The 12,588-nt window shown below is 41.9% G+C and overlaps 1 protein-coding gene across 2 annotated transcripts in view; it reads right to left on the bottom strand.

The window, feature by feature from the left end:
• The window catches only part of BCKDHB (branched chain keto acid dehydrogenase E1 subunit beta), a 143,674-nt gene that overhangs the window by 62,419 nt on the left and 68,667 nt on the right, over positions 1–12,588 (bottom strand). For both annotated transcript variants that reach the window (XM_069974689.1, XM_069974690.1), the window contains exons 7-8: positions 8,880–8,977; positions 7,620–7,730 (exon numbers count right to left, since the gene is read on the bottom strand). In XM_069974689.1, the coding sequence (XP_069830790.1) occupies positions 7,620–7,730; positions 8,880–8,977 (209 nt within the window). The remainder of the gene's footprint in view (positions 1–7,619; positions 7,731–8,879; positions 8,978–12,588) is intronic.

Raw genomic sequence — 12,588 nt, 5'->3', positions numbered from 1 at the left:
CCACCTGAAGACAAGGTCTGGGGAGCAGCTGAATATTCTGTGCATTTGCACACTCACCCTGCTAACTAAATATTCCAGAATACAGACTTTCCTTTAAATTGGGTAATTTCCCTGCCAGGCTTTGTTTGCTGTACTTTTCTAGTGTCTATGGGAGGGAATAAATAGAGCAAGTTGTGCCTTAAAGTAGTAATTTCACAAGTTTGTTTTAGTCTGTATTGACTGCGCCAACCACATAAAGCGAGGTAGGCCTGCATTTTGGTAATGCGAATAGGGAAAAATGCTAAAAATAGAACAGCTGCGGATATATAGTGTACTTTCCAAGTGAAGCGGTGAGACTGCCAGTGACTGCCCACTGGTCTGATGAGGCTGCCATTCTTTACTGTAGAGCAAAGTTTAACACCATAATGAAATCACCAGGAATAGGACAAAAGTCATAGCCAATAACAGAAGTGGGTATATACACTCACCGGCCACTTTATTAGGTACACCATGCTAGTAACGGGTGGTCTTCTGCTGCTGTAGCCCATCTGCCTCAAAGTTGGACGTACTGTGCGTTCAGAGATGCTCTTCTGCCTACCTTGGTTGTAACGGTTGGCTATTTGAGTCACTGTTGCCTTTCTATCAGCTCGAACCAGTCTGCCCATTCTCCTCTGACCTCTGGCATCAACAAGGCATTTCCGCCCACAGAACTGCCGCTCACTGGATGTTTTTTCTTTTTCGGACCATTCTCTGTAAACCCTAGAGATGGTTGTGCGTGAAAATCCCAGTAGATCAGCAGTTTCTGAAATACTCAGACCAGCCCTTCTGGCACCAACAACCATGCCACGTTCAATGGCCCTCAAATCACCTTTCTTCCCCATACTGATGCTCGGTTTGAACTGCAGGAGATTGTCTTGACCATGTCTACATGCCTAAATGCACTGAGTTGCCGCCATGTGATTAGCTGATTAGAAATTAAGTGGTAACGTGCAGTTGGACAGGTGTACCTAATAAAGTGGCCGATGAGTGTAAATATTAACCACTGTATAGTGAAAAGTTCTGAAGTTTTCTAATACACTGAAAGGGGGGATAATTATTATTAGTGTCTTGCATGCCAGTCTTAAAAGGGTTGTCTATGAACAGAATAAACACAGCTACTTTCCTGTAAAAGGAGCACCACCCCTTTCCCCTGGCTGTGGGTGGTATTAAAATTCACCTCCATTTACTTCAATGGCACTGCAAAACCACACTGAGGACAAGAGTGGTTCTGAAAATAAGCCACAATAACCCTTTTATTCCCTTGACGACTCAGGGTAAACCTGTACGTCCTGGGCAGGGTAGCGGAGTTCAGACAGGGGTAACGCCCGGATGCTGTCAATAATTAGTGACCGCTGCTATAAGCGGGCACAGTCCGATCACAGCGCACGCTAATTAGCCACTTAAATGCAGCTGTCAAAACTGACAGCTGCATTTAAATGGCCTTTGTCCCACATTGTTGGTGGTCTAGTGGCAGGATCACCACCTGCGTTGCGATCGTGGAGGGGGGATTTCTGCGTGTCACATAGGGGTGATCCCTGACCCTGGCTCGGCGATCCATTGCTCTGGGCTCCAGCAGGCCAGAGCAATGGATCACTGGTCTCATTGATCTATGCAGTACATGTGTACAGCATAGATCTTAATGACAGATCAGTGCAGCTATATTAGAAGTCCCCCCAATGAGACTTCTAGTTAGTTTGTTTAAAAAAAAAAAAAAAAAAGTTTTTTCACTGTTTAAAAATCCCAGGAGGAGGAAAAAACGAAAGCGCAAAAACAAAATTTGGCCAGGTCATCAAAGGGTTACACAATCCACCGCCGGCACACTTGATTTAGGTAAACGCACATGCCTCAAAATCCAGGAGCACCTGGGGCCCTCACTGAAATCTACTCCACCTCAGAGCTGGCCAGTATAAGGCAGTGCATTTTTTTCCTTTTTTGTAGCTTTGGATGTGTGCCTTGGATCATTATTCTGCTATAGGTTAAAATAATCCCCCGATTTGACTGCGGTATGTCTATGTAACTTTTGGTAAAGTTTTCTTCCTTTATGCCTTAGGCTTGGGTTGAGACAATCACTCTCCATGTCTCCCCCTGACACTCTTTGAGTGTTGTATATTGGTTCTTTTCTACCTTTGGAACCAATTTTTATAGGGTTATAAGGGGAGATTTATCAAACATAGTGTAAAGTGAAACTGGCCCAGTTGCCCCTAGCAACCAATCAGATTCCACCTTTCATTCCTCACAGACTCTTTGGAAAATGAAAGGTGGACTCTGATTGGATGCTAGGGGCAACTGAGCCAGTTTCACTTTACACCATGTTTGATAAATCTCCCCCATAGGGTTCGCTAAGCAATTTTCTTCTTTCCACCACATCCTAAAAGGTCCTCTACTGTTCCATTTTTGAGCCCCCCCCACACACTGTATGGGGCGACCATACCTGGCCTATAAGACAACCCCCGACTTTGACCCCGATTTTTCAGGGTTAAAAAGTCGTCTTATACACAGGAAAATACAGTACAAATCTCTGGCACCAGTTTATTTGAAAGAAGATTTTTTTTTTTGTCAACAACCCGTTTAAGCCAGTATGTTGTAATTGTTAAAGTTAAAAGGTTCAACTAGAACCTACATAACACAGTGTCTTCTTTTTACAATGACTAGAGTTACAGATCACAAAATAGAAAAGTCTCCTAATTTGTATTTCTCTACTTTTTTACATTCATTATTCAGAAGACATTATAAATAGCAGGACCAGCCTGTTCTTGTACTGGATATCACATTAGTCTATATGCCCTGTAGGCCTGTGCAGCTCTGTGGAATGTACATCTTCAGGTCCTATAGATCAGCTCATCCTGAACCCCATAGGACAACATGCAACATGTACCTTTGACTTGATATTTGCAGGTGCTCCACTAGATTACAATCATATAGATTGGGAAATGTCACTATTATAAAATAAACTGTTCTGCACATACATCAAACGGAAACACAAACAGAGCAAAATCTGGGAGAACTGATAAAGCAGACGTCAGGGAAAAAATATACATTGCAGAAGCATATATGCGGCATGGCTCACCTGTGTGCTCCAGTTTTAAAACCTCCAGTAATCTATTTGTTGTGTGTGTTTGTGGGTGGTAGCCACAGCCTCAGCCTGTATTAGGCCTTGTTCACTCACTGTATTTTTTGATTAAACAACGGCCGTTGTTGCAGGTTTTCAACAATGCCCGTTGTTTAATCACAGGGGCTGATCTCATTAACTACTATGAAATCCCGGCCAGAGTGGATTCCATGTGGCCGCAAAGAAAACTGCCATGTCTATTTCATTCTGACAATATTCATTGAACAGCGGCCGCACAAAACAGACTGTACAGACAACGTAAAGTACGACTCCGGCCGTACTTTACATTGTCTGCTATGGCTAATTAGAGTGCGGGCACACCGGAATGTGCCCGCAATCCGATTAAAAAGAAGTGCAGTAGCGGCCGGGTTGAACATGGCCGTGTCACAGAGCGGCCGCTGTCTTGCCATGTGTGAACATGGCTTTAAAAATTTTAAATCAGCCCCTTTACAAATTTTTAAATCTAAAAAGTTGAAAAAGAAAAGAAAACATATAAAATATAACATCATTGATTACAAACAGTAGACACCATAGATAAAAATGCAAAAAGCCAAAGTAGCATATTTTTGGTCAGCCCAGGAAAATAGAATAAAAATGTTATAAAAGTCCCAACCAAAACAGTACCACTAAAACTACAGATCATGAGGGAAAATAGGAGTCAATAGGAGTCAAAATATGATGGTGTGAAGATTTTTATAGATATTTTAATGTTTAAAAGTAGTAAAACTATATATATATAAATATATAGCCGCAGAAAAAAAGTCACTTTTGCAGTCCAGTGAAGAACCAAAATATAAAACCTTTAGGGATGAGCAAACCTCGAGCACTTGGAGCAACAGTGATTGAAGAAGTTGGATGCAGCCCTAGGGAGTCCAGGAAAACATAGATATGGCTGTATCCAAGTTTCCCAGGCAGCCTTAGGGCTGCATCCAACTTATTTAGGGCACTAATAATCAAATGCAGAATGTTTGGGATTAGACGAACCAGAGCGGGCTCAAGGTTTGCTCATAACATTGCAAAAAAGTTGCAGAATTAGTGTGTTTTGTATGTTTTATTTTTACTTTCATCCACAAATAGATGTATTGCAAAACAAAAAAAAACTAATGGTAAAATGATGAATGCCATAAAGAAAACAAACGGTGCTGCAAATGAAAACAAGCCATGGTTCCATCTATGGAAAAATAAGAGTGATGGCTCTTAGAAACCATGGGAGCAAAAAAACACTACAGTTACTGAAAACTGCTCTTTAATTTGCTAATCCTACTATCATATAGGGGATATTTATCACAATATCTCCCCACTTATAGAACTTTGTTCGATGCTCAGTAGCCATCATTTGCTTTTATAATGTATTCAAATATTTTATCATGCAAAAGCTTGCTGAAGTCTAAGGCTAAGTTCACACTACATATAATTTTGTTAAAAATTAAATTGCAACCACGGCCATTATTTAATGAAATTGTCGATCACATTGATTTCAATGGAATTTCAGCCGGAGTGCATACACTCTGGCCGGGATTCCTTGCGGCCGCAGAAAATACTAACATGTGTCGCCACTATTCATTGAATAGCCGCCGCACAAGACTGACAGAGCCAGCAATGTAAAGTGCGGCTCTGGGCCGCACTTTACATTGTTGGCTATGGCAATTTGGAATGGGGGCACACCCTAACGTGCTCGCTTTCCAAATGAAAAGAAATAAAGTTCAGTACCGGCCGGGATGAACTTCACTGACAATGCCCGTTCTGTTTACGCTGTGTGAACCCGGCCTAACTGTGATAGAAGAAAACATCCTCTGAATACACTAAGATTAGAAGTTAGTTGTTTTATTTTATCTGACAGAAAATCAATCATCAATTTTCCTTTCCCACCCATGTAGCCTACAGTTTATAGTCACATAAAAGATCACAAGCTTTGTATCTCTCCATTTTCTCAGTTGGCTTATTAGATACTTTAACTGAGGGCTGAACCCTACAAATGGCCAAAAACTTTGTGGTACACAGCTGACTTTATAACCCTATATTGTCACCAAGCACCTCATAAATTCTCATGTATTAGCTAGTAAAGCCGTTGACTAATTAGAAAAATGTATTTACACGTGAGCAAGTCTAGAATGAAGAGCACGAGAAGGAGGCCGGTCGCAGCCAACATCAGCTAACCATTAATCTAATAACACTAGCGGACAAGAAGGGAGAGGAGGATCTGGAAATACAAAAGTACTGAAACAAAGAAAAAAGAGGGGAAACGGAAAACACTGGCACATAGGAAGAGGAAACCTAAAAAGTAGAGCTGTAATTTTGTGGACAGTGGCTAGGAAAGAAAAATACAATAAAATTAATGGACATTCTGCTGAAAAGGGAAAAAAAATATATAAGGCAGAAAACGTTGTACCCAACATAAACAAGTAACAGCCAATGTTTTATGGCTCTGTCAGAAGCTTTCCAGATGGGTTACTGATGGAGAAAAATCAAAGCAAAAACACAATCGCTGGAGCAAACTGGAACATATGGGGATCGGGAATGCTTCGACGTTCAAGGCAATAAACATCACATGTCCTCTGCTGACGGCACCCACAGGGAGCAGCTGGAGGTCGGATTTGCAGGGGTCTTTATTTTATTTTATATAGAATTCTTTTTGTTTACATTTCTATTTAAAGCTGGATTCAGTTAGGAAAAGAGGTTCCTCCAAGCATTTTAAGCGAATGTACCACTAGGTACATCGCCTTGCATTTTTTTTTTTTTTTTTTATAGGAATAGACTGATGCGGGGACACCGGAGCCATGGTCCTTTTTTTTTTTTTTTTTTTTTTTAAACTGCGGCCTGGTTCATGCACACAGCGCCAGTCTTTTACCGAGCACCAGTACAGCTAAAGCACTGGGGGCGGGCCCGCCAGTGATGATCTCCCCTCTGTGATGCGGCTCTATTGATACTAATGGAGCCGCATCACAGAGGGGAGGGGGTTTCGTCCCACTAGGTGCTCCGGGGTGGGTCGGTGCTTGGGAATAAACCGGCATGACATGCACGGGAATCGGGCAGCAGTTCATAAAAAAAAAAAAAGGGGGGGGTAGTCCCCACGCCGGTCTTTTCTATTTATCATGTAAAAAAACACAAAGTGATGTATCTAGTGGTATATTTGTATAGACAGATAAGAGGCAACAAAAATACCCAAAATTACTGATTCTCCATAGACTGACCTTTAGAATTGAGCTTTGGCCCACTACCCCAATTGTGCAAGTTCTCCACCACTTTTCTGTTTACTTGCTGGTGCATGAGCATGTGATAGGGTTGTGATCTATTGTGCAGATTCTTGTTAGGTGACACATAATCCTTATGGATGACACATCATTATACCAGTGGGTAAACAGATAAAGGATTAGAGGGGTTATTCAGCATTAGAAAAACATGGCCGCCTTCTTCCAGAGACAACACCACTCTTGTCTCTGGTTTGGGTGCTGGTCTTGCAAGTCAGTTTCATTGAAGTAAATGGAGCTTAAAGGGGTACTCCAGCAGGGAGTCACATTTTTGATGGGACCAGGGAGGAGGTGGCTGAGGAAAAAGACAACCACTCACCTCCCCGGTTCCAGCGGCGGGTCACTCATCGCGGCGCTTCGGTCCCCGGTTCCCGGCCGCTTCCTGGTGTCTGACGCCGCCCGAGACGCTACGTCTCAGGGCCGCTCAACCACTCAGTGAAGGCGGGATCTGAGCGGATCTGAGCGGACTTGACACGGATCCCGCCTCCTTTGCTGAGTGGCTGAGCGGGCCTGAGACGTAGCGTCTCAGGCGGCGTCAGACACCAGGAAGCAGCCGGGGACCCGAGCGCCGCGATGAGGGACCCGCCGCTGGAACCGAGGAGGTGAGCGTCTTTTTCCTCAGCCACCTCCTCCCCAGTCCCATCAAAAAAGTGCCCCCCCCTGCCGGAGTACCCCTTTAATTGCAAACCAAACCAATCACGTACCAATACACGATCAGCGGACAATTATTTTAAGGTCTGGACCTATGGAAATGATCAGTCGATCGTTTTAACGGCTGATCGTTGTCTCTATTACACGGAGCGATAATCGGCCCTTAGAAAACTGTAAGGGCAGGGGCAACCTTTTATATATCCATCTGTGCTTTTATTCTCCCGTACAACGTGTCTAGGATTATCTGGGAAGAACCTGTGAGAACTTGGAGTCCCCCTGTACAATTGCTCCATTTGACGTCCCAATAATTTAGACCTGATGCTACTGTATGTATTATCAGAATCAGACTGTGTTTCCGTACCTTCACCTCATCGATAAGTAGGTAACCAGTCTCATAAAAAAACTATTTTAGAGGCAACTTAAGTGAACAGATTGGTAAAACAGCTAATACAAGTACAATTAAAATTAATAATACCCAGACTTCTCACTGCTCTAGGCTTATAAATGTTAACTGGCAATTTTCAAAATATATTAAAGACTTCCCGTCCAAGTACCTGATGGCTCCAATGTTCTCATGATGTCATACAGCTTACCTTACAGACTGTTTCAATATCCCATGGCGAAATAGTTCTCAAGTCGATCACTTCGCAGGACAAGCCAAGTTTTTCTTGGGCCATAGACGCTACTTCACGAATAACATGAACCTACAAAAGAACATTAGGCTACATGTCAGCGAGACAAATAATCGCAAAATAATGAAAGATTGCTACATGCCAAAATCCGACCGGAGGTAAATGAAATCCAGAGAAGCAGAAGGTAACAACTATCCAACTTTTTCCATTTTTATGTGTTGTCAAACATGAACAAGTGATTTGGCTAGGAGTTTAAAACACTTGGCGAGAACACGAGTTAGCGAACAGTTCTCTAATAGTTATAAATCTAAAACAAATTCCCTGCAAATTATTAACTACGGAAATGATGGGATCGGTCCGTCGTTCGGGAAGTTACATAAAAGTAGCCAATGTAGAAACTGTACATAATAGCGATACACAAATTGAAATATAACAAGGATTACGAGCACATTTAATGTAATAACCCATAAACATGGGGGTTCTAATTGGTACAGTAAGTATAGGCTTAAATTTCTTTCCTTATCCATATAATATTCATGAGGCCTTTTCGACTAATATATTTTTATACTGCATTGCAAAGTGCAATTTTGGCAGACTCGATAAAAACAATGTTGTTTTTTTGAGTGGGTTCTGTGTAATATTACATATCCTCAAAACAAGCTGTCCAGACTGGAGCTTGCTGAGCGAACTTGCTGAAAGATTGGGTTCGCACAAACCCAAACAATAGGCTGCATCCATCTTCTCCAAGCAACCCGAGCTTTCGGCAACTTTGCTTATCTCTAGTCCAGACGTAATCACCCTTAAACAATTCCTGTTGCTCTGAAACTGGGACAGGTAATCATGGCCTGAGGTTTGTCAGGATAAACACTTTTACAGTTAAGTTCCAAGATGTTATCTTCTCCTTCTTAGGGTGGTATTAGACGGACCAATGGGGGCCCAATACTACCTGTAAACGAACGCCGATCTGCTAGATCCCAATCCCTATAGGAGGGATTATATAATGTTTGTATAACATATCAATTTTTTTTTTTTCAAATGACAAGTACACTTTATTGTGGTCACGGTTGAGGATTTTGCTATGGGTCTGCATAGCAAAATGTAACACTAGGAGCTTATTGCAGATTCTGACTCCCTGTTGAAATCAATAGGGAACATCAGCAGTTTATCAGCAACCTACATTGATGTGCTTTGTAGAAATATTAAGCCAGCAGGCGTACTAACCTGAGTACCCCAAGATAACAGAGTAACATCACTTCCTTCCTGAACCACCTCAGCCTGGGACAAAGGGATGTTAAATGATTCCACAGGTACTTGCTCAACTAGAAAGAAAAAAAAAACGAATTACAACATACTGCCATCTTGTGTCACAGGTGACTTGACCTTGATACATTGACATAATGCTGTGTTTTTAGCCTTATACTCCATAGAAGGGACACATTTCTATCAGTGAATCTGATTATTTTGTGACAAATCCAGCCTGACTGTCAGTACAAATGCAACCTACCCTGTGTCCCGTTCAACTGAGCTGAGCTCGCTTTATAGAGAGTGACGAACATCTGTTATTAGCAGCCAGGTTCTCACCAATAACAATGGGCCGCAGCGATCGCGCTTCTGCCCGTCATGAACCCCTTAAACGCTGCGTTTAAGTGTGAATGATAGGAGTTGCTCCTGTCACACTCACGATCGATTTCTATGACTGCTGGAGGAATACTACTTACAGTACCTCCGTGCAGTCAGATCCTGATCTTCTCATAGAGTCTGACTCTGTCAGACTCTATGAGAAGATCACAGATAACACTGATCAATTCTATTAAATAAAAGACAAAAATCTCGGCACTCACCAATGAAGCCGCTTGTAGTTTATTAGGTTTCCAACAAAAAACAGGACTCGTTTTTCAACTGCCTCTGGCATCCTGCTTTTTGTTCTCATGTTTTTATGCATCCTGTTTTTGTTCTCATGATGGATACATAATAAACTACAAGCAACTTTATTGATTAGTGCTAAGATTTTTGTGTTTTGCTACGTGTGGGACCCACTTCTTTCTATGCGCATCATCACCCACAAAGTGCCGATTATCTTTGTCTTTGGACAATGCTATACAATGGCCTAGCATTGAATATCCCATACAACACTGTAGGTAATAAAAGTGTTATAAAGATGGCTATTTATTTTAAATCATAACTATTTGCAAAAAAAAAGTTTTACTGTAAAAAAAAATAAAAAAATAATAATAATAATAATAGTAAAACAATAGAAAATCTATATAAACATGCATATTGTTGTATTCAGACTGAGGTATAAAAGATATCATCCAGCATACTATCCAGCATAACACCACAGATCTCCTGATGGTTGGACTAACCACTACATTCCAATCAGGATGATGGGCCAAATCTCAGCCACCTCATAACTGATTTCCCCATTGCTCGGTAAAAGTAGTAGATTGGTAGTGAGTATGACAAATAGTCAGGGTTGTTTTTTTTTGTAAGGACTATAAGGTGCTGCTGCATGATACACAAGCCTGACTAATGAGTGACTACCTATAATATATTATTCAACAGACAAGAAGAATAGATTAATTCTAGAATGATATCTTGAATGAAGTACTTCTCATCTACATCCAGAGTCCCCTCTTCGTACCAGATGCCTACCATCTTCTCACACCATATTGATCGTAAAACGAAATGTTTTCCCACTTCCTGTAAAGCATCATTGTCATCAGAGTGTTCACTTTCCAAATCACTCCCATCTAATTGGAACCAGCCTTCAACTGCCTCTCCTACAACATTCCAGCATTGGAAGGGTGGTAGCCGGAGTGTCCCCATCTGACTTCTTACGAACATTAGAACATGACTTTGTCATTAAAGACCACAGTGCAAAGACTCTCATTGTCTCTAGTCTACATTTCATATCATACAAATCAGATTAGGCTGATACTTAAAGGGGTAATTAAAAAAAAATAATTATTGATGGCCCACTGAACAGATAATCGACTTAGGTGCCGAGAGTTGGCATTACACCAGTCATCTATAATTTTTGCCTGCAATACTCCTTGAAGATCATCAGCTAAAGCACCAACAACCTAATAAAATATAGTACCAATTTTTTTGTGAAACCATGTATCTTATTCCTGCCTATGCTGTAAATTTAAATCAGATAAGTATTGTGATCATGAAGGGCTACATCAGTAATCTATCGTGATTAGACACAGCAGGGAAACCATCCTGTATAGAATGCTCTCTGTGGAGCAAAATTTTGCAGGTAGATGGAATAGATATATGCTTTGTGGGGTGCTCAGCTATAATATATAGTCTCTTGATTCGTAATATAGTATAAAAAGAAATTAGCGGCACTCACCACTTTATAGCAGTTCCATTGTTTCTTTATTGAAGAAAGTAACAAAACATAAATTGCAGGTGAGACGCCAGTGTTAGCCAAACTGTGTTTCCGGTTACCAGCTACAAAGTGGTGAGTGCAGCTAATTTCTTTTTATACTAAATCAGTAATCTGATGCTAAACATTTTTTATTATCCACCTATCTAAAGGGCTCAGGCTGGTCTAAAAAGAAGTAATACTCACCTGCCCAATTGCTGCTGAAACCGCTCTGAGTGCTAGATCCTAAAGATCAGTACTTCCTGGAGCACATCTCAAACCATAGGAAAAGTCTACTCAGTAGTGTTGAGCGGACCTGTCAAATTGTTCAAGTTCGGCAACGTTCTCCGAACCGGAAGACACTGCATTTTATTACCAGTGGCTGAATTACATTTCTGTAGCCAGGGGGGAATCAAATGCAGAGCGTTCAGATTCCAAGGACGTTGCCGAACTCGACCACTTTAACAGGTCCGCTTAACACTACTACTAAGCCAATTACTGGCACAAACTGGTCGCAGCTACAGCCAGGGATCAGCTCAGCAGGCAATTAATGTGATTTTTAAAGTGAATGTACAATCCGGTACATCACTTTTTTTTTTACATTACCCATTCACGCCAGTGTTGTGATCCCAGTGGCGTAGTCCTTTATTTTAAAGCGACTCTGTACCCAAACCGGCGTGGCCTAGAGTGTGTGTGTGCATTAGGCTGACACAACCTCTCCATCCCTCCTCCCCCACCCTCCACATCATTAGGAATGCCCCAGGCAGATTTTCTATTCCTATTTCCTATTCCTTACCCCTGTAAGCGCGGCACACGGGCTGGATCATTAAGGCACGTGTGCAGAGTTCACAGCAGAGGAATAGGAAAAATCCTGCCAGTGGCATTCCAATTGAAGAGGAGGGTGGGGAGGAGGGATGGAGGGGTGGTGCAAAGTTAGGGCACAGATACTCTAGGCCACACCAGTTTTGCACGGGGCTGCAAGTTTAAAAGTTGTTTTTAGGACAATAACTGCATCACCTGCCGAATGGACCCCAGGATCTTGCATTAAAAGCAGCTATCCGAAGGTACAAGTGGTTTGGGGGGGACAGATTGTGGGTACAGAGTCACTTTAAAAAACAAAACGCTGCCCGGTCTCCACGTACGGTGCCATTCTCTTCTTGTGCATCGGCCTAGCTCTATGCACTAGAGGTGGGCCTGGCGCCCCCCAGTGTGACAATAATCCCTCCCTTCTGTCATGCGGCCCTGCTGATTCTAATAGAGTCACAGATGGGAGGGGATAGCGTCACACTCGGTGGCACTGGTTCTGCCTCCAGTGCAATGATCCGAAAAGAAAATGACCAATAACATCATCATATTGGCAGTTTTTTCAAGTGGTGATCACCTATGAGGCACACTACCACTGCCTGTACAGCCAGCCAAACAGTCTGCAATAAATCCTGTAATAATCGCACACTGAACATCCATCTTCTGATGCACAAAGTGCAGTATAAGAAAAAAAACAAATGCACATTTAAAAAAAAAACTAAACTACAATAAAAAAAAAGTGTTTAACAAAAT

Source organism: Dendropsophus ebraccatus, chromosome 6 (assembly GCF_027789765.1).
Source record: "Dendropsophus ebraccatus isolate aDenEbr1 chromosome 6, aDenEbr1.pat, whole genome shotgun sequence".
Taxonomy (NCBI): domain Eukaryota; kingdom Metazoa; phylum Chordata; class Amphibia; order Anura; family Hylidae; genus Dendropsophus; species Dendropsophus ebraccatus.
This window is presented reverse-complemented; position numbering and strand designations above follow the sequence as displayed.